At 41.6% G+C, this 23,362-nt stretch overlaps 1 protein-coding gene across 3 annotated transcripts in view; it reads right to left on the reverse strand.

The window, feature by feature from the left end:
* The window catches only part of OTUD7A (OTU deubiquitinase 7A), an 81,125-nt gene that overhangs the window by 9,927 nt on the left and 47,836 nt on the right, over nt 1-23,362 (reverse strand). For all 3 annotated transcript variants that reach the window (XM_033167194.1, XM_033167193.1, XM_033167195.1), the window contains 5 exons: nt 22,159-22,260; nt 20,074-20,201; nt 19,093-19,205; nt 10,764-10,891; nt 9,116-9,265 (listed from right to left, as the gene is read on the reverse strand). In XM_033167194.1, coding sequence (XP_033023085.1) covers nt 9,116-9,265; nt 10,764-10,891; nt 19,093-19,205; nt 20,074-20,201; nt 22,159-22,260 — 621 coding nt within the window. The remainder of the gene's footprint in view (nt 1-9,115; nt 9,266-10,763; nt 10,892-19,092; nt 19,206-20,073; nt 20,202-22,158; nt 22,261-23,362) is intronic.

The following is a 23,362-nucleotide window of genomic DNA, read 5'->3' on the forward strand; positions in this document are numbered from 1 at the left end:
CTCCAATCCTCCCCCACTGCAGTCCTCCAAAGCTGTTTATAATTTTAAACGGAAGAAAACCATCCAGAATATTGGGAGGAAAAAACAATGTTGCTTCTAACTGATTCATGCAGTAGTTCAGCCGTTGCCACTGCTTTTCCATGCATCCTCCAGCCTCCAGATGGATCCAGAGGTTCATTTCTAGTTGTAGATATTTTTGGATACAGTATTTTTTGTCTGGATTGGGGAGACATAGGAAGAGAGGGTGTTTAAAGGGTGCACAGAGGGTGCTCCCTACATACACGATTTTTCTTATGTGCACGGGGGCCCAGAAGATAACCTCCCTCCCTGATAAAAGGGGAGGGGGAGCGCCTGTATTTAATCTGGTAATTTATTGGTAGTGCTTCTTAATTCATGTCCAACAGAACCAATTTACCTGCAGCTGCAATTCATTTTGCCATTCTATGCTACTTTTGTGTGACATATGAACCTAACAGCCTCATAGCTGGTGTTGCTTGGGAATTTTAAGGTTGTGTGCACACACTGTACCAGTAAAGCACACTTGAACTGCATTCTTTCCCTCAAAGAATTCTGGGCATTGTAGGTTTACCTCTCACAGAATTAGAATTCCCAGCAGCTTTTAACAAACTATAGTGCCCAGATTTATTTGGGGGGGGGGAGACTGTGATTTAAAGGTATAATGTGCACACAGCTTGTGAAACAAAAATATCACTTCCATTTTTAAATCAGTAGTTTATTTATGTTTAATTTGGAATTTGCCAAGGCTTTGATATTTCTGCCCGCTCCACCGGATTAAAAATAAACAGGTGAGGAAAGCACTACTGGAGAAAATAAACAAGTGAAAGAAAACTGTGTGCATTTGATGAAAGGCCAAAATTTGAACTTACGTTTGAAAGGTTGGAAATGATAGTATCAATCAAGGAAGAGACACTATGGGCCAGCTGCCATGGAATGCAAGAAATGGCCTTGAGAGGTTAGCAACATAAGCAACAACAGGGAGCCATCAATGAAAGGAGAAAATCTGGCTGCATATAAATGAGGATGGAAAAGAAGAGCTTCAAATGTAATGGATTGCACAAGCAGGCAGAAAATGGAAACCACCATGGATAAGATAATGTAGTTACTTGCAAGTTGGAAAGAAGAATGAAAAATCTAAATTAGTATAACCTCACTTGGTGTTACCTGTTATATTATTGTTAATTTTTTAAATCTATATGCAGGAGTTGGTAAAGGGACAGCTGAGGGATAAGGATATTTGTTTTTAAAAATGGATGTTAATTGGAGATTAATTTGTAATATAACCAGCATGTAATTGGGGGGGGGGGATATCTGACATAGAGAGTGGGAAGCCATTTTTTTTAAAAAAAAATGTATTAAATTAGTTTTAATTTGGCATTGGTGTTCTATAAATCTGGAAAATGAATACAAATTACCTAATTGGCAAAAAAGGAGAGAAAAACTGTGTGTGTGTGTGTGTGTGTGTGTGAATTAAACAGGGTTCCTAGCCATTACGTCATAAAGTACGTCTTCAACAGGCTACAAATTAAATTAGATGTCACAACAAAAAACAACCCAATACAGAAAGAATACAAAGCAAATGTTATAAATACCAAATAAAGCCATATTTCATTAGGAATTGCCATTCCCGTGATTGGCTTGTTATATAAGTAGCAAAAGGCTGCCAAATAGAGACAAAAATCCATAGATTTAGCCGCACCCTTAATTTATAAGTCGATTTATCAGAAATGAGAACAACCATTACATTTTGAACAAAATATTTAAAGAGAAACCCAAGAATTCGTTCCAGCCTTGTTATATGGTAAAACGAGTAGTTTCCAACAGAACATTTGTAAGTGGTTTACAAATTAAGTCTGTATTATTAAGTCTGTATTGATAAAAGACAGTTGGGAGTTTAAAGGCATCGGCACACCTATTATTTCAGGAAGTTCTCTTCCCAAAATTTGTGCACACATTTGCAAGAATTTCACACGTCCCAACAGGGTCCTCTGTGTTATAGCCCCTCCAACACATATATCCAATATCTATCTTTGCCCTTGGGGGGCTCAGGTAACCTTCATGGCAAGGTGAATCTACTACCAATTTTTGTTTGTATGCTGACTACACGTTTGTTTCACATTAATTTGCATGCACTTGAAAATAAGCATGTGGGCTGTGGGTCTTCACATTTATTTTTTAATTACTCCACTGGAAAGATGCCTATAAATGAAATCCTAAATACCTAAAATGTAATGTGGCAGACATGGACTCCAACAGCCTGCTTAAGCTGCTGTTAACAATTCATAAGTGGGTGCATGGGTTGCCAGATATAATGTGTGGTTTTTATGCTGGCTTTCCCAAACAGCAGCTCTCTACTAACCCCACCCCAGCCTGCAATTTTTTTTTAAGCCTAGGAGAGTTTTAGGAGTGTTATACAATGCTGAGAAAGGGGACTGTGGAAGCACCGATGTCCTGGCGAGCAGTGGGGACATCGGGGCTCCCTTGCGACGCTCAGCTAGAGGTCAGGAAGGCCTCTACCCCCCAGCAGAGCGAGCCCCAAATACCCTGCAAACAGGAGCCGGATTGTGGCTGCTCAGCTGGGGAGTTGCAGGCTCTGTCACACTTTTCCATTGAGGGGTGCCCCACCCCAGCCCCCGTTGCTAGGTGAAAGCCTTCTGTTTCTCCCACCACCCCAATCATAACCGTACCCCAGACATTACTGGAACACTGTGGGAGGTGATCTTCACATTCATAACATTTAAAAGACCAGGTCACATGGGTGTTTGCAGACCTTTAAAGGACAACACTAGCAGCATGGAATGAAACCATGGGAAAGTACTTGGCATGGCATTATTGTAAAATTTATGCCTGTCTCCATCTCTGTTACCTTAAAAAGCCTCCAAAATCACATTGCCTTACTTGCTCTTGACACCAGCAAGTAAATGGCACCCCATGAGGCAGTTCTGAAATGGGAAAGGCATTAAGATTCATTTAGTTCAATCTGCTCTGTAACAAGATTTAGTGGAAAAATTGGAATTTTAAAAATTAGTCTTTAGTGCAGAGTTTGAAGCTCATTGCCTCTAGATATTCATAGGATTTGATCCCTCCCACTCTTTCAGAAGCACTTCATGAAATATATAATTTTCTACTCCTTCCCTAATTAATTGAGATGTTTTAATTTGCTTTTTTCTTTCCTCCTCCATTGTTCTTATTTGTCTCTTTGTGCTTTCCCTTTCCCCTGTGTATCTAGTTTTATTGCTGTTCTGAAGACTCTTAAGTAGTTAACTCAGTTTACCTAGTTATAAAGGCAATGTCAACGGAGCTATGGTGCAACTGCAAGGAACAAAAGGGAAGTATTAGAATGTTTGAAGAAATCACAAGATATGCAGAACTAGAGGGGATCCCCTAAAGCGGTAACCCCCACCCAAAAAAGCAGTGTAATGAGGACCAAGCATGTGCAATGAGAAAAGAATACTGAGTTTCTGTTGGGAGATTAAAAACCAGAGAGAATGAAAGGGCAGGAATGAAAATCTGAGCTCTTATTGAGTTGTTCTCAATGAACCACACTGTACATTCAGTGTGCTGTGACGTGAAGTAGTAAAAATAAAAAGCTTCACCAGTAAATTTCTGTGCATGAGGCAGCTGCTAAAATGTGCAGGAGAACAGCCAGTAAAAGAAGCGGCAACTTCACATCTGGGAGTCTGATTAAAAACTGGTAAGAACCGTTGAGAAGCAGTGGAAATTCAACGGCAACAACCCTCGGATCTATTCAGTAGAGCCTTCACAGAGGTAATTACACTAATCAGCAAGATGCAGCTGGCTAGAGGGTTTCTCATCTTTGAGAATTAGTCAAAAGTCAGAACAGCTTCAAAGCCATAGAGAGCAATGCTGCAGAACTAAATGATATTAGGTAGGAGATAAATTTTGGAAGGGCTACACATCTTCTAGCAAGGAAGCAGCAGCAAAAAAAATTGTCAGCTTAATCTACAGCACTTGAAGGAAGATTATAGCTTGGAATTTTTACTTGAAAGCTGCATTCAGACATGGAAAGGACTGACATCCTTTGAACAATGAGAGTGCACCTCTGCAATCACTAGTGGACTCTCACAAAGATAAAGGCCCACATTCCTATATGGAAAGTGGGTTGCAAATGGCCCCAGGTCAAATAAAAATATAGAATGATTTTTTTTTATTCTAAACAAAATAAAAAATATAAAAATTCCTTCCAGTAGCACCATAGAGACCAACTAAGTTTTTATTCTATCTTTGTTCTTTTGCTGCAATCTCCCACAACCTGCCAGGGAATATCATCTAATCTTTTAAAATGTATTTGGAAATTTCTACTGAGTAGGCACCCACAATCACAACATCTCTTTCATTTATAGCGTCTCCTTGTACTGTTGAAATCAAAGCATGCTTTGAGCAACACTGGAATAAAGCCATCACACTTATCCATTTATGGGAAACCGGTCCTTTGACAGAAAGAGTTACTTGTGCCTTTGAACCGACAAATTCATGAAAAAAGGCAGCTAAAAACCCATGATTTAAAAAATATCAGCACAGCAGCAGCTTACTGTATACAGCAAGATCTAGAAATCAAGAGGCCTGCTTCTAGCTGTTCTGCTCTGCACAGAAAAAGCATCTTGAAAGAAAAAAGGTCTGTTAGAAGGTATAAAATGTCTTTATGTGGGAATTCAGCATCTTCAGATACATAAAAGCAGAAGTCTGGAATATACAAAACAAACAAATTGTGGCATTCTGGACATTACTTTGCAATATCCCTGTGTTCCATCATATGACTGCATGAAGCCCTAGGGAGGATATCCTCTCTTAGTTAGCAATGCCAAACTCCTTCCACTTGCCTCTCTTTGCTTGCTTAACAATTTTGTCTGACACTATTGGGAGGCGCTTATCCAAAGTCTGTGCTAGGCTTTTTCAATGATCTCCAGTACTTGTTGTTGAGTCATTTAGCTGTGTCCGACTCTTCGTGACCCCATGGACCAGAGCACGCCAGGCACTCCTGTCTTCCACTGCCTCCCACAGTTTGGTCAGACTCATGTTAGTAGCTTCGAGAACACTGTCCAACCATCTCGTCCTCTGTTGTCCCCTTCTCCTTGTGCCCTCCATCTTTCCCAGCATCAGGGTCTTTTCCAGGGAGTCTTCTCTTCTCATGAGGTGGCCAAAGTATTGGAGCCTCAGCTTCAGGATCTGTCCTTCCAGTGAGCACTCAGGGCTGATTTCCTTAAGAATGGATAAGTTTGATCTTCTTGCAGTCCATGGGACTCTCAAGAGTCTCCTCCAGCACCATAATTCAAAAGCATCAATTCTTCGGCAATCAGCCTTCTTTATGGTCCAGCTCTCACTTCCATACATTACTATTGGGAAAACCATAGCTTTAACTATACGGACCTTTGTCGGCAAGGTGATGTCTCTGCTTTTTAAGATGCTGTCTAGGTTTGTCACTGCTTTCCTCCCAAGAAACAGGCGTCTTCTAATTTCATGACTGCTGTCACCATCTGCAGTGATCATGGAACCCAAGAAAGTAAAATCTCTCACTGCCTCCATTTCTTCCCCTTCTATTTGCCAGGAGGTGATGGGATCAGTGGCCATGATGTTGAGCTTCAGACCATATTTTCTCTTTCACCCTCATTAAAAGGTTCTTTAATTCCTCCTCACTTTCGTCCATCAATGTTGTGTTATCAGCATATCTGAGGTTGTTGATATATCTTCCAGCAATCTTAATTCCAGTTTGGGATCCATCCAATCCAGCCTTTCGCATGATGAATTCTGCATATAAGTTAAATAAGCAGGGAGACAATATACAGCCTTGTCGTACTCCTTTCCCAATTTTGAACCAATCAGTTATTCCATATCCAGTTCTAACTGTAGCTTCTTGTCCCACATAAAGATTTCTCAGGAGACGGATGAGATGATCAGGCACTCCCATTTCTTTAAGAACTTGCCATAGTTTGCTGTGGTCGACACAGTCAAAAGCTTTTGTAAGAAATGCAGGAAAGCAAAGTGGATGTCCAATGAGGCCTTACAAATAGCGGGGGAGAGAAGGCAAGCAAAATGTGAGGGAGATAGTGAAAGGTACAGGAAACTGAATGCAGACTTCCAAAAAATAGCAAGGAGAGACAAGAAGGCCTTCTTAAACAAGCAATGCAAAGAAATAGAGGAATGGGAAAAACCAGAGATCTGTTCAAGAAAATTGGATATGAAAGGAACATTTCGTACAAAGATTACCATAATAAAGGACAAAGGATGAAAGGACCTAACAGATGCAGAAGACATCAAGAAGAGGTGGCAAGAATACACAGAGGAATTATACCAGAAGGATATGGAGGTTTCATACACCCCAGGTAGTGTGGTTGCTGACCTTGAGCCAGACATCCTGGAGAGTGAAGTCAAATGGGCCTTAGAAAGCACTGCTAACAACAAGGCCAGTGGAAGTGATGATATTCCAGCTGAACTATTTAAAATTTTAAATGATGGTGCTGTTAAGGTGCTACACTCAATATGCCAGCAAGTTTGGAAAACGCAGCAGTGGCCAGAGGATTGGAGAAGATGTCTACATCCCAATCCCAAAGAAGGGCAGTGCCAAAGAATGCTCCAACTACCGCACAATTGTGCTCATTTCACACACTAGCAAGGTTATGCTTAAAATTCTACAAGGCCGGCTTAAGCAGTATGTGGACCGAGAACTCCCAGAAGTGCAAGCTGGATTTCAAAGGGGCAGAGGAACCAGAGACCAAATTGCAAACATGCGCTGGATTATGGAGAAAGCTAGAGAGTTCCAGAAAAACATTTACTGGTACTTCTGCTTCATCTCCAGTACATCTGTGGCTAAAAGAACAAAGGCCAAACTAGATCTGCTGCAGGGTATCTTGACTGCATGCATTTTTAAAAAGTTAAATAGCAGCCATGGTGGTGATGATGGGGATTCAAACCAGAGAAAGAACACAGGAAGGAACTATTTATTCATGTGTTGGCTAAAAGTATTGTGCTCCTGTTCTCAATCACCTCCCCTGCTGGCTGCTATTCATACTTCTTAAAACCATGGAAGATACTGTTTGTCCCATATCTTTGCCCACTACATTTCTATCACATTAGTGTTTGGGGGAAATAATTTTGATCTTCAACCAACTTTGCTCATAGTTTTTTGTCTTATGCTTCTGGATTCATTTAAAGTGGAAGGCCCAGAATAGACTGGAAAGTGACAGTCCCCATATGGACTTGAATTGTTAAGTTATGGGAAGGAGTCCCTGCTACAGGTGCTGCTCCCCCACGAGGCTTTGCTGGTGGAGTTATGAGGCATGTCTCTTTGCCTGTAGTGCTGCCATTCTGGATACAGAACCAGGTATTGACTAATCTCTGGAAAATACTTTTGCCAAGGTTTTTGTTTATTTTACACATCCTAAGATGCCGCGATTCTTTGAGGATCTTCCATAGTTTGAATATTTCACCAGTGTGTTGTAAATTTGTTTTTATAGTGTTAGTACACTGTTTTTAATATTTTGAATAGCAAAGAGATATAGACATTTTTATATAGAAATGAATGTTGGGAAGAAGCTACTTCTCTTCTTGCACCAACTGAAGTTGGTCCAATTAAAAACATCATCTTAACTATTTTACATCCCTTCATTTGCACGGTGAGTTGCAGTTATTGGAATGGCAAGCTGCCTTGCCATACAGTTGTGAGAGCAGTTCCGCTGAACATCAAAACACTAAGGAAAAAACAATGTACTTGAGACTAATGAAATTTCAAACATTTTCATCATCTCAGTGATACATATTCCAATGCCACATGATGAATACAGATGATGTGCCATAGATTACACAGAAGCTTCAACCCCACATTAGCAGCAAGCCTACCGGTAAGACCAGTCTGTTGACAAGGCATGTGCAAAATAACCTAGTTGCCTTTACTGAAGGTGCTACAGTCGTACCTCGTGTTGAGTTCGCTGCGGGCTGCGAACGCCACGGGTTACAAACGCGCCGAACCCAGAAGTAACGGAACGGATTACTTATGGGTTTGGCAGGTCGCGCATGCGCAGATATGCGCAGTGATGTCATGAGCATGCGCAGACGTGCCGAATTGCGACCCGCGCGTGCGCAGAAGCAGCACTGCGGGTTGCGGACTGCTCAGGATGCGAATGGGGCTCCGGAACTGATCCCATTCGCATCTAGAGGTACCACTGTAGTATTTTAACACAGTGCTTTGCATAATATGGTCCAGAGACTAAACCAGTCTTCCCTAACCATAGTGGAGGAGAAGTTGTGGCATATCCAATAACTCTCTGGAATTATCTGACATGGATGCTGGATTAATGAGGATTTCTGGTTCCATTAAATAAAGAAATGTAAAAGCTGAGGGAAAGGTAGGTAGTAGCTACATTTAGACAATCATATATTGGCTCAATATTTCATCTGAACAAGGAAACCATGTGTGCCAGCTTCAGAACAAGTCAGGGTCTTAAACCATGGTTTGGAATTGGAGTCTGGGTGCTGTGCCTCGGAACACCAATGACTTACCTGGTATACCTTTCACTTTTTAGAAAGGCAGAACGCAGAAAACAGATCAGAGAAAAAAGCAAGGGAGATGGAAGAACCAAACGCTGGGCAGTCACACCACCAACAATGGATTAGTACAATGTTAGCTTGGAATTGCCACTTCTACAAGCTATGTTGGCAATGATTCTAAATACTACAGTGTGACCCATAAAATACACCTTCCAGAGATTAATATGAACAGATTTACGCTGTTAAATTTATCTTAATGCTGCCAGCATTTGTAAATGAACACAATTTTCATCCATATATTCAGTAAACATTTTCTAGTCTTCTTTAAACGTATACAGTATTCTTTTTGTTCTCTTATTCTATATGTTAAATCTGCAAGTTGCGTGTATTCCATCAGTTTAAGTAGCCATTCTTCTTTGGTTGTGACCTTGCTCGCTTTCCATTTTTGGGCTAACGAAACACGGGCCACTGGCTGCTATCATTTCTACCTCAGCACGGTGTTTATGATAGGCACATACAGATGACATGCCCATAGACAGTAGCTCTGCATTCCTTTCCACTAAAAGAAAACGATTTTCTTTCATACTTGACATACCTTGTTCCCTTTGTTGATCTTTTTGCTCCATAGACACAAGAGCGGAGAAATGCGCTTGATCATAGGCAAGGACTAGAGGTGAGCAGTGGCATCGGTTAGGCATGACTTCCAAAGGCAAGTAAATTCCACCAAATGGAATTGGTGCAAATGCTGTGAAGAGAAACCAAGATTTTGCAAACATGTTGTGAAACTAGGAATAGGCAGCCTCAGCAGCCTCAATGTATTTTAATATTGATGTACTATTTCATTCATTTCCCATCACATCACAATCATGCAAAGTGGCCTATTGGGCATGCTGCTGTTTGATTAGAACCGCAAGAGAGCCTGCTTAGCAGCTGACAGGCCAAAGTGAATTGCTGCTGGACTATGCTCATCTTGGAGCGATGCAAGTTGTGCAGGCCGTCCCTAAACCAGGGGTGATATTTGCTCTCTTTACTGTATTCATAAGACACACAAAGTATAGTGAACTATGTCTGATATCCAAATATTTCCAGCAATTTTAAAAATTATTATTGGCTACAAATGTGCACTGCTGAATCTTACATTCTTTTGGCTTATTCAGTTTATCACACAGTTTCCATGATTACTCCAGAGGGGATGCACTTAGAACTTATTTAGCACAAATACACTTTGTGGTGAAATGTGTAAATTTCTACACATCATAAATTACTGATTCTTAGATAAGAATTTTCTAATATCCAGAAGAGCAAGAGAAATTCATTGTTCAGGCTTTTGCAAAGCAAGTGACACGAGCAGCTTGCACATTTCCTGCTTATGACTGCTAACCAGTCATAATCTCAATGAGAAAAATGTGGAATGAAGTACTATAGTTGCCACCTCTCACTCACCCTCCCCTTCCCCTAACTGTTGGTCAAGGAGAGAGCGAAAAGTGGAATACTGAGGCACAGCTGCCTATAGCTCCTTTGAGGACTTACAGCAGTTGAAATTGTTCTTTTCGTTAGGAGATAAAAGTAATAACCACTAGGGGGGAAACTGGATCGTCAGACACACTCTGGACAGGAAAAACACCAGCAGTGGAATTCTGCCACCATTTTAAAAACTCCTGTTCACTTATATGAAGCCTTTAAATTGTGCTTTTTGCCATTCTAGATAAATATTTCATTTCTAAAAGAGTAGATATCACACCTACCAGGTACCATAGTTTAACACAGTTTTGACTGAAATGAGTTTGTATACTTAATATCCCTTAATACCCAGTAGCTGATAATATGCTACTGAGCCTGATTTAAGACTTTTGTAGATATATAAAACAACTTGGGACCGGGATACTTGAAGGCACTCCTCTCCCTTACCAACTGGCCTGGTCACTGAGGTCAGCTAAGGAGGCTATCATTGGTGGTGGCTTATTCTGACATGCCTGTGTGTGTGTGTGTGTGTGTGTGTAATATGAACTGAGTCAGGCACCTGCCATTTAGATGCTTGCTGAAGACAAGCATCTTTTCTCCAGGACTTCTCTGGCTTTAAGCGCCAAATGGTTTCAATTAACCCCAGGTTGAATATTTTACTGTTTCTACATATGTATGTTTGTTGTTGTATTTTTAATATTAACTCTATATGCCAACCTAAGATTTTATTAAAGGTGGTATGAAAACATTTCAAATAAATAATTGCCAGCAAAATGACTCACCTTCTCCTCCTGAGTCTCGTAACATTGTGTCTGCAACAACAACAATCGGTCGCCTTAATATATGTGCCAGGACAAAAACATGGAACTCCTCTAGGCTCTCATACACAGGATCTTCAGAGTTGTCAACTCTAGAAAACCAAGTGCAATGGCACACAATTCAGAACTAAAGATGTGTTCACCCCTTTCCTTACAGTTACTTGTTCTTATGCAAAACTGCTTACGGTATATGCATTTACAACTCAACTCAAATATAATGAAAAACACAGAAGCCATTTTCATTCCTAACAGCTAATGTAATCTGGTATCTGAAGAAGTGTGCATGCACACGAAAGCTCATACCAAGAACAAACTTAGTTGGTCTCTAAGGTGCTACTGGAAGGATTTTTTTTATTTTTTATTTTGTTTTGTAAATAAAAATAAATGCTTACATAGTTTCCAGAAGACACAAACTCAGGACAGCTAAATTCTGAACTTGGTGTATATATAACAGAGTACAAAATGCACATAGTTCATCAGTTAAGGAAGGCATCAACATACAAAGAATGGAATCCCTACCCCAAAGCAGGTACTAGGAAAGGGTTGAAGCTCCAACTGCATTTTAAAGAGAGATTTGGCTGTTCACTGCAGGAGATAACCTGGACTGCATCATTAACTGCCGGCAGACTGACCCCACTTCTCAGCCAAGATTAGTTCCTAAAGCAGTTTACAACGAGCTTACAAAAATCTCAATAAATGAATAACAAAACAGAAGTTTAACGTATTTAAGAATCTATTATAATTTTCTGTTGATTTTAGTTGTAAACGGCTTTAGGAGACAATCTTGGCTGACAAGTTGGGTATGAATATAATAAAGAACAAGAACATTGTTTGTGTGCAGGGCTTTTTTCAGCTGGATCTTGCCGGACTGCAGCTCTGGCACCTTTCAGGTTGGTGCCATTGCAGGCCAGTGCGCCCCCCCCCCCCCAATCCAACAGGAAAGCCGACAGGAGAGCTTCCCGCCCTGAAAAACTGATCTGCCCGCTCGGCCAATTGTGATTGTAGATTTTTTGTTTATTGATTTCCCTCCTTTCCTCCCCTCAACCCCTCTGGAGTCGCTTTCCTAAAATTGTTCCAGCATGTTTTTTTTAATTTGAAATATACTAGCTGGTTAGTTTACGATGGTTCAAGAAGTGCATTTCAAAGTGTTATCTACCTCAGACTCTCTAAACATTTTTTGTAGTGGTGCCTGTAATATGTGTTGGTTGTTTTGCCAGAATCTAATATGAAGGAAAGGGAGTTTACGGAGAATCCAGAAATCATCTGCAGAGCAGAAGGAAAGGAAGACCTTTTCCTGCCTTCCCACTTTCTGAAGATGGGAGGAGGGACCCACATAAGAATATTAGGGGGGGCAGGCAGGGGAAGCTGGCATTGTTTTTTGCAGTCTCGGATGAGGACTAGACCATATGAAAATAAACATTTTAGCTGGAGTTCAGTCATTGCAGCTTTGTAATCTTGTGTCCATAGCCTAGTTTTCAGGAGCCATGTGGCGCCCAGCTTGTTATGGTGAGTTCTGGCACCTCTTTTTTTAAAAAAAACAAAAACAAAAAAGCAGCACTGCAAGTGCGCCCCCCTTCTCCATTGCTGCACTCTGTGTATATTGCAATCTAGTTATCTACAGCCAAATATATAACCTAGTTTGAAAAGTTGCTCTCAGGTTAAACTGAGAGGTTAGGATTGTGGCACGCCTGCTGCCAAAGCAACACTTCCATGTGGAGCAGACCTCATGCCACAGCCATAACATTTCATGTGGTCCCTGCTTTGCATCAGTCTTTGTTTCTGCAACAAACATTTTTTTTTAAAAGTCAAGTTATATGTCAAGTTCCCTTTAGAACAAGAATAGCATCTTAAGAATTTAGGGCTTTCATATCTCTTAGGATGTGCTTAGTCACGAAGCCTTAGCGCACACTTACTGCTGACACTCTCAAGTCACACCAAGAATGTGTTAAGAGGCAGGGCTGGTTCACACAGGGCTGTACATCTCTTGGTTATTCATCACTTGCTAGCTGACGAATGAATGTGTGAACTCACTCTGCTGAGAAACATTATGTTTGAGGTGATGTGAAAGTTCTAGCTGTAGTGTTTGATCAGTGATGGCTCATTTAGACGACACCACCCGACAAGTGAACATACAGAAGATGCATGAACCATCTGCAGAGGATTTCTGATTGCCAGATACTGCGGGAAACAACAGGGGGTTATCCCCACACCTTCTCCGGCATCTAACAGGTTAGCAATGAAATGGATGGTTTAGATGCCTTGTGCTACCTGTAAATAAACCTTGCTAGTGGCACTTTACCGGTAGGAACTTCCCACCAGGCAACTTTGCTGACAGTTTTGTGTCATTGTATATTTCCTGATTTAATTCTTCAGAACTCTGAAAGTTGACAATGTTTGTATTTTTCTTTTCAAAAGAACATGTTTGCTTGCAAAATAATAAATAAATAAATAAATAAATAACCTAAGATGCAACCCAGCAGCAGCCCAGTCTAGTTCAGAACCCATTATTTCCTCTTTTAAGAACAGTTTGCTTTGAAGCTGACACAACTTTGAATGCTTCAAGTTTGTTCTGGCACCAAAGAAAACTGGCTCATCTATAATTCAAAGGGCATCATGCAAATTCTCTTTGGCAACAGCACAGTGAAATAACTGGGAGGTTCTGGGCTCAGAAGTGTTCTTGGAATGTTCTCTTCCCAAAAAGAGACAAGGACTGAGGGCTCCCATATCTATCCCCCACACCACAGATTTTCAGCCATCATGGTCTGGCTCTTATACATCACCCAGGTCTACTTGTCATCTCTTTCCTTAGGCATGGATGTCTTCTTGTCCATAGACTCAACTAGGACATCTTTTAAAACATCTCCGAAGAACTCAGCCCCTACAAAAGGTTCAGAAACCAAGTTGTTGTGGGAGAGCACATTGGCCTCCCAGTGCACTGGAAATCTTTAACAAGGACTTGTGAGACCTGCTCACAAGGTATGTGAGGTATGTTTAACAGGTCCTCGGCCCATGCAAGGGCCGCTTTAGCAAACGAGTAGGCTGTGGTGGGGCTCCATTGAGATCTTAAGAGGAAGCAGAATGCCTGGGTAGGGACTAAGGTCCCCTGCATGAAGATCACACTCTAGACTGCCTCCTGGAGGTTGAGGGAGGAGCTGGGGCAGCAGATAGAGATTGCTGATGAAGAACATTTGGAGACTGAGAGGTAGTTGAAGGCTTCCTTAGCTAGATCTACTAGTAGAACCTTCTTGAGGTGGTGCATGAAATTCAGGAATTGATCATTCTGAAGCACAGGCTGTTTCTGGACACGGGTAATGAGGCTGAAGCATTTGATTAATGCTACATGAACACCTTAACTCTGAGAGTGGTTTCCAGGGGATGATGATCAAATTAAATCAAATGCCTTTATTGGCATCACAGTATAAAACATTTCAGGTCACTGGGATAATTAAAAGGACAAGGTGAAGCTGTCTAAGATCATAAGGTCACACTGTGATAATGTGCACTTAGATACTCTGCTTGGCCCTGTCTGTTCCCTGAAAGGATGGATCGTTGGGAACCCTTCCAGGTAAAATTGTGGCAAAAAAGGAAGCTACTAAAACAGTGATATATTTGTCCCGATCCGCCAGGAGAAACCTCATTTGACTTCTTCTTTGAGTTATAGGCCGGAGATCCAACATTTTGCTCAGCATCAGTTGGTGAGGTCTACTGTGTAGAGAGCAAATCTAAGAGAATGTGGTCCACTGAATCAGGTACTCCTTGGTTGCAGGCACACAGGTGGGCTTGATATCGAGTATGTGAGAATCTACCTTTGGTCACTGCAGAGGGGAAGGCATTTAATCTCATGAGCATAAAGGCTCTTCGATGGGAAGGGAGTAGTAGATCCTTTAGTTATTTAGCACAGGGTCCGTAAGGTGTTGCAATACCTAAGGCCTTTGGAGAACAGGATCTCAGAGTATGAGGTAACAAGTGCTGCCTTTCGTGGTCGTAGAGCCGCTCCTTGATTGTTTGGAATAAGTAACTTTCGTCACATGCTTCAAGGCTCTCGAGAGCAATGCCCAAACTACGGATTCCATCTTGAATTGCTCTATACCATCTAGATGAAATGTGGTCTTCAAGCACAGAGGTTAAGAAGTAGTTCTAAAGGGGAATTTCAGCCAGGCCTTGATTGTAGTGAGCCATGCATTGGTTTCCACCAGATGTTGACTGGTTTCAACACACAAGGTTAAGTAACTTATGCATTTAGGGGCACCAAAGACCTTACGAATAAAATTCCCCTAAGTTCAGCTGAAGAAGAGCTTCCTTGTGATATATCTAACTGGTGAACTACTTCATCAGGGAGAGATTATCTTGCCCTTCTCTCTTTGTGTTCTGACCGCTCCTCAGCCAAAGCAGGAGAAGAGCTGATAGAATAATGTCAGAAGGAAGGGAGTTCATGGCACACCTGATCTGGCTCTGAGATGTTCTGCATAGAACTCCCTTAGTGAGTGGGCAGGAGAGTAGCAAACTGGGAAGATCTGCCATCACTGTAAGTGGCGGGTGCTGCCATTAAACTGAGCTGGGGAGGGCTGTAGCCAAATCTTGAGTGGAAGCAGAGCTAGCTGTAAAAATGTCTATTGCCTTTACACACTGTAATTTTGCTGCTGCTATCTGCTCCTGGTGGGAGAGTGTGGATTTCTTCTGTGACTTTCCATTTAAATGCAGGCAAAGAAGCTGTTTCGTTTACTGATCGTTAGAAGAAAAAGCCGGGCAACTGACTGACGACTAGTGGTTTGAAAACCTTAGCTGTACTCAGTAGTGGAGGAACCCTTTCCGGCACCCGGGGCGGGGCAGCCCGTACAGAGTGTGCATGTGCCACATCCCATATGGAGTGTGCATGCGCAGCAACTGTACGGGCTGCCGCGCGTGCGCACTCTGTACGGGATGCCGCACATGCACACTCTGGCGTCTGTATGGGCTGCCGTGTGAGCGGCATCCCGCACAGACTGCGCATGTGCGGCAGCCTGTATGGAGTGCGCACACACAGCAGCCCGTACGGTTGTTGTGCGAGAGGCAGCCCATACGAATGCCCATACGGATGCTGCGCGAGCGGCGCCCATACAGACTGCATGCGCTCTCAGCCGCTCTACAGCTGGGGGGAGGCAGGGACCATCTTGTCACCCCCCCCCAGAGTGGCACCCGGGGTGGCCTGCCCCCTCCGCCCCCCACTTTGTATGCCCCTGGCTGTACTGAGCAAAAGGCTGGGGCTGGAACTGGGCGGGGAGGAGGGGATACAGAGTCTACTATGAATAAAGTCAGCAAAGCAAAGGACAAGACAGAGTCTCAAGAGGTTGCAGATAAAGAAACCAACAACTGAACAGGCCTCAAAAAATGACCAGGAAAAAATCTGAGTGGGAGAAGGAGCGCTGAGGAGAACTAACCTAATGATGAGGCTAAGCACACAGAGAAGTTCAGCAAAGGCAGAAGAAACAAGGAAATAACCAGCCTGAAAGGAGAACACCAGGAGTCTCAGGAAGAAATGCCTGCTTTCTGTGATGCAAATTTTAAAAACTGAAGAAGCAGAGAGGAGCTTAGATGACAGCTTCCTGTTTTAATTCTTTATTTTTTTGCAAGCCTGCAATGTTGCCTATTGACCACCAGGTGGTGCCAAACCAAAATCCCAATCTGGCCACAGATTTTACGGGTCTCTAGAAAGAAGGAAGCTGGCTTGACAGACGGAAAGGGACGTTGTTCTAGGAAGCTTCCCCGTCTTGCCTCACCATAAGTAAACAGAGAGACAGCACATGGTTTCCAATGTGGTCTTTGAGTTTTAAAAGTTTATTTGTCCCTGCTTTAAGCGAAACCAGAGTGTTGCCTCTGGGAGAGAAGAGGGTGCGCTGCAGTCCTTTCAACCTAGGGATGCATCCCAGGGTCACAACGTTCCTAAACTCAAATGAACAAGGTACAGAATAGTATCTGAAGAAGTGTGCATGCACACAAAAGCTCATACCAAGAACAAACTTAGTTGGTCTCTAAGGTGCTACTGGAAGGAATTTTTTATTTTATTTTGTTTTGACTATGGCAGACCAACATGGCTACCTACCTGTAAAAGGTACGGAATAGTTCACTATTTACATTCTCCACACCATATGGAAGAAGCATAGGAGGGTGGAGATGTAAGTCCATGAGACTCTCACCAGTTGAGGTTTATTCCCGGGGAATAATGTGTGGCCAGGAGTTCCATATCTCTCTCCCTCCTTCCCCCCCCTCCAAATTTGCTCTAAGGCTGCTTTTAGAATGGTCTTTTAATTCCATGCTATATTTACTAAAGTCATGGTCCTTTCACATTTGTGTAAGAGATACTCCCTGCAGATCATGATCTAGAAAGGTCTGGCAGTGGGTGGGTGGTGCGGGGAGCCAACATCCCATCCTGGTGACTGGCAGCTCCACTTAAGGAGGTTTGATTTGCACATGGAAAACTGTGGTATTGGACATCTAAAATATTTATTAGTTGGGTGGGTGCTTTTGTTTTGATTTCCCGAGAAGCAAAGCTGTCAAAAGTGACTTCTTCAAGGACTGAGCTCTTTTATTTTGGCAAATACATCTCAGCACATCTCTAATTGGAGTACACTGAGCTGTGCAAAAGCATGAGGCATAAACCGGCTGAGAAGGACAGAATGAGGTTGCAAGAACTACTAATAAGGACCTGAATACAAAAGTAGTGCAGATTAAGACACTTTAAAAAAAACAATTTTGAAGAAATTTAAGTAAATGCAAAAACAGCAGAGTATTAAAAAAGTTTTTTAACACACACAACCCCACAGAGAGAGTGAGAACTAAAATTATTTACATCTGTGTTCACCAACACTGCGGTCATGGGCATCATGCCCTTCACTGACACCCCTGCAGGGCCTTCACACTCTGAGTTTTCATTTTGTTTAAAAAATAAGTCTCTAGGCCGCAAAGAAAGTAAGTTATGAAGCATAATTTATAAGTACCCTTCTTAGCGATTTGTGTGAATGAGCCGGCTGAGCTGTTTCTTTCAGTCAGTATTGGTTAAAATGAGTGATGTCACAGCTGCGACTGATGAGGGACTTTTTTGGACACCAGGAAATAGGAATCTCTTGGTGTCTTAAACAGCTGCTCTTTCCACCTTCTCTTTAGTGTGTTTTTCCTGCTTCCCAGTGTATTTCCCCTTCCTTTTCTCCTAACAAATAGAGTGCATCTTTCCTGTGGTCAGTTCATCTGAGATCAGGTTGTCCCTAAAAGTTAATTTCTGCAAATACTGCTACAACGTAAGTACAGGTGGGTGTTAAAGAATCCCTGTTCCCCAAAATGGACAAATGAAAAAATATTTGGGGAAAGGTTTTAGCTTTGCAGGGGCTAAAGACCAGCTGCTCATTAGTAATGCACTGTCTCATACCACAAAGAATATTCCAGAGTGGTTCAGTAGCCAAATACCTCTTCCCAAGCTACAGTTATTTGGGGGTGTAGTGCAGGTGGGGACTTACAATACAGTGGTATGCATGTCTTCTCCTAAGTACCGGTATATTTGTTTTAAATGGGACTAAATCCCTATGCTTTGGTTTAGGGTTGGCATTAGGGGAAAACAGGATTCTTTGACAGCTGCATGGCAGGCAAAAATTCAACAGGTGAAGCATTTTCTCATATGGAAATACAATAATGTGAATATGCACAGAATTCACCTGTTAGCTGCCTGTCAGCTATGTGGAGCATTTCACGGGCAGTTTCTTGAGAGGCTTTCAAGAAACATGTGTGTTGAAATAGTGGTGGAAGCTCAGGAAAATTGGCTGCCACACATTTTTGTGCCTGTCAGCAGGCTTGTGGAACTTTTTAAACATGTGGGGATGGGCACAGAAACATGGAAATCCTCCAGTTAGCGCTATGTTTGTTTTGCTGCCTGTTGGGATGTGGAGCAAGCAGCTGCCTGAAGGGGGCGTCAGTTGTATATTAGGCAAGTTTTATTATGATATTTTTCTACCTATTTTCTTCATGCTGTTCATAATTTTAAGAATCCCTACGTCATCTTGTTTTCTCTTAAGACTATCCTCATCTTAGGCAAGGTGCTTCAACTCTTATGAGAAACGGCTACAATATTTAGGTGTTTTCAGTTTACTGGACATTTATCAACTACAACATACCACTTCCACCAACAGAAACACATCCTGTTACTCCAGATACGTTTCCGGAAGCAGGATTTGATGATACAAAACTTTCCTTTCCTACCTATTATATCACAAATTATGTCATGGTAGGTTAGTAAATCAGAAAAAGGAGTATGGCAAGCCACACTTACCCGCCTCCAGTGCCTCCATTTTTGCTGAAGTGAGTTCGTGGTTCACTCGAAGCCAGTTTGAGCAGTTCATTCCACTCCCGTTCCCACTCTTCTTCTGTGTAAACTAACCCTGACTAGGAGAGAGAGGAGAAGGCAGTTCAAGAAACAAGGAGACAACTGTAACTTACACATTGTGCCTTGATTTGTATCTTTATTTCTTGAGTTAAGAGATCTCTGAACTCAGGTATGCACAAGTTCTCTGGAATCTGAGAGCACAATTGCTAAGGCTCATTTGCAGTACCCCTCCCCCCCAATATATATTAATCCAGATGCTTTTAATTACCAAAGTAAGTCATCCCACTTTGAATTAAGTTATCATAGAAACAATCTTATTTGGTTTCTCTTATAAATATTCTTCTGGAATGAGGGCAGAATAAAAAAGGTTTAATTGTGTGTGCATGTGTAGAAGCTGCTATCCTATGCTCTATTATTGGGAGTAAGCCCTGCTACATATAGTGATACCGATATCCTAGCAAACATGCATAGAATTGTGCTGTCAGTGTCTCAGACTTCCAATGGTTGTCAAACAGGCTTTGCTTTGCAAAAATGCCATTTTGCACCAAGTGTTTAACAAAATGTTCCTCCCAAAATGTTTGTTTAAAGAGCACAATGACATCATACAAAATAATTTAGAACAGAACAGAGAGGGAACATTTCTGATACTGAAAGTTGAGTGGTATAAATTAAGTGTCTCAATGTTAAGTGAAAGATGCAAGGTTATGGGCTGTCCTGCAAATCATCCCCCCCCATGGATTATGAGGACTAACTGAAGATATCCAGTGAGTGGAGAAAGCACCCTGTCCATCATCAAAGTCATTCTTCTTCATCATTCTGTCACAAGCATCAGGCATGTGTCCTGGCACTAATAAGGCACTCTATGAGGAAGCCACAGTGAGTATGGCTTCAAAATTAAGATTGATAAATTCTTGATGTTGTACAAACCTCTTTATTTTGCTGTGTCTGCTGCCACCTCCACCTTCTCTTCAGGGCTTCCCTTTCAGCACCACTTCGCATCATTGTGTAAAGTGCTTTCCGTAATACGAGGTCCCGGTCATGAAACCCCCACATTCCTAAATGCAAAAAAGTAGTGTGACAGGAGCAAGTATGAAAACAGGAATAGCACAAAACACACATGAAGAGGAATTAAGGTTAGGTGTAATCATTTGCATGGTTCTCCTAACTGGAGTTTAATTCCCTTTGATTATGTTTAAGTATTTCAAATAACAGGTGCAAACATTAAATAGGTTAATATAGGGCAATACTGAATTCAAAGCAAGTTTTAGGAAATGTTCTTTAGAAACAATGGAAGAGTTGAGTTGCCTGATGCACAACTTTGCCGGAAGGAAACAAACGTTCTTGATTTTAGCCTCAGAAATTTGGAGCACTATTGGTGGGCCTTGAATGACGAATGATCACTGGGGGCTCTTTTGACTGTTTCAGAAATAATGACCCAAAAACCTAAGGGCTGGCTGACTCACACAAGAGAGGGATGAATATCCCCTGGAATCCAAGTTCATTATAAAAGAACTTGAATTTGCTATATTTGAATCCTAAAAATACTACCAGCCATAGGCTTGCAAGCTTAAAAATAATCAAATTATTTATGTTTAATACACTGAAATTACATTAATTCAAATATAAGTAATATTCTGATTGCTGCTTCACCAAAGAATGTCTTTTTATATTGATGCTTTTCCTTTTTTCTCTTGTTAATGATCATAGGGCTACATTTTACACTAATAGCAAAACAAACAATGAGACAAAACAGACATAAATTCCATTTGAATTATAAGTTGAATATAAGGTGGATACTGACAAGCAGAAACAGGTGCAGAAGAGGGTGGCCATGCCTTAGGAGCAGCCTGGAGAAGAGAAGACTGAGAGGTGATGTGACAGCCATCTTCAAATATCTGAAGGGCTGTCACATGGAAGATAGAGCAAGCCTGTTTTCTTCTGCTCCACAGGATAGTACCCAAACTAATGGATTCAAATTACAGTGGTACCTCGGTTTAATGACAGCCCTGTTTATGAACGATTTGGTTTACGAACTCCACAAAACCGGAAATAGTGTCCTGGTTTGCGAACTTTACCTTGTCTAAGAACAGAATCTGAATGGTGGGAGGTCACTGGTGGTCTCATTAGAGAAAGCGCACCTTGGTTTAAGAATGGTTTCGGTTTAAGAACGGACAAGAAATGAGATTCCTACTAAACATTAGGAAGAACTTTCTGACTTTAGCACCTGTTTAAGAGTGGAACAGACTCCACTCTCCTTTGTTGGAGGTGTTTCAATGGGGGTTGGATGGCCATCTGTCAGGGATTCTTTAGCTTTGATTCTTCTATTGCAAGAGGATGGAGTAGATGACCACTTGTGCCCCTTCCAACTCTGAAATTCTATGATAAATATTTCAGAAGATTCAGGCCTCTGCCTGCAATTCTTTTCTTGACACAATCTTATTAAAATGGAATATTTGTCCACATCAGGTAAGTACTTTATTAATATCAAATGCCGGCCCCACAGGTTAAAAAATTAGTTTGCTACTGTACCTTCATCAGTGCCAGCATCTGTCATCCATAAAATTTTACTGACCAGTGACATATCCAATGTAACTCGTGTGTGTGTGTGTGTGTGTTGAAGAACACCTTTTTATTTCAACATAGCCCAGTTCTATCTTGAAATTTGAAGAAAACTAACGTGTCCTTATCTCACTGATCCTTACAACTGCTCTGTGAGACAGAAAACTGAAGCTGAGAGGTCCCGTGTTCCTTTCAGCAAGTCTATGGATGACCAGAGATAAGTACTCCGATCTCACAGAACCCAGTCCAATTTGTCACTTACTATATCACGGTATCATTTTATAACAGGGATAAGAGGAGATGCCCCAACATTGTGCTTGCATACTACGGGGTCCACATCATGTTCAAGTGAGGTTCTTTCAATCCTTCTGAAGGAGAAAGATTGAATCTAAACATTGCAAGCAAGATAGTTGTCCTATTCTTTCAGAATACACTATTTATCAGAAGACCTACCTAGGGAAGCCGCATGCAACAGGCAGTTGCCATCCCCTGTGGTGGCCAGTGGCAGAAGGCGTTTGCAGCTTGTACACACTGTGGACCACCAGTTAAGACGACCTGAAAAATGAAAATTAATTTAAAATATAAGGACACTGCCAACATTAAGCACTTTGGAGTCCTATTGATATTAAAAACAAATACAGTGGTACCCCGCTAGACGAATGCCTCGCTAGACGAAAAACTCGCTAGACGAAAGCATTCGTCTAGCGGGAGGCAGCCCCGCTAGACGAAAAAGTCTATGGGGCTGCCTCGCAAGACGAAAAAATTTCGTCTTTTTTTTTTTTCGTTTTGCGGAGCGCGGCTCCCATTGCCGCTCCGCAAGACGAAAACCCCGCTAGACGAAAATTTTCGCGGGACGAATTATTTTCGTCTAGCGGGGTACCACTGTAGCTTAATCTTATCAACTGAAATCAATGGTTGTGGTTGTAATAAACTGAAATTAGGCTAAAGCAACCTATAACATGAAAATGTGTGGCTATACTTAAACTCAGGAGAATTTCAGATCCTACTGGAAGTCTATTTTCCCTAGATCCAAAAAAGTATATAAATTGTAGCTATATTAACAGGTTGGGTTATTAAAAACACTTGGTAATCACCACATGTATTCAACAAGCAGCAGCTGGCGCACACTTCACATGCCTAACCATTCTTATGAAATCTAAATCAAGAGTGCACTCAGGAAGCATAATTTAAACTGGGCTGGGCTGCCTTTGGGAGTGATAAAAGTGGAAGTAACATATTCTCATTTTTAGCAACTCCTTTCTTGCAGGGATGGTGAAATAACAGACTATCACCTGCACCAAGCAGAAGATTTTGACAATAATGTAGGTGTGGTAAGATAAATCAAGGGTGCTGCATAAAGGAGACGTATACAATCCATATAAAATCTATAAATTTCTTGATATGAGTTTTATAGTGAAGAAGTTAATAGCTAAGAAAACAAACCTAAGGTGGGCTGCCTGTTATATTTCAGAGTAGATATAAAGGACAATTCTCTTGTGTTAAGAGTGTTCCAAAGAGGTCATACCAGCAATGTCCATTCCTTCTTTGACTTAGCAAAAATGGCTTCAAAGTTGTAAATGGTGGCGCTTACATTATAACAAATCTTCCCAATTTTAAAAGCATAAACATGACAACCAGGGCCAGATTTAGATTTGAT

Source organism: Lacerta agilis, chromosome 13 (genome assembly GCF_009819535.1).
Source record: "Lacerta agilis isolate rLacAgi1 chromosome 13, rLacAgi1.pri, whole genome shotgun sequence".
Lineage (NCBI taxonomy): Eukaryota > Metazoa > Chordata > Lepidosauria > Squamata > Lacertidae > Lacerta > Lacerta agilis.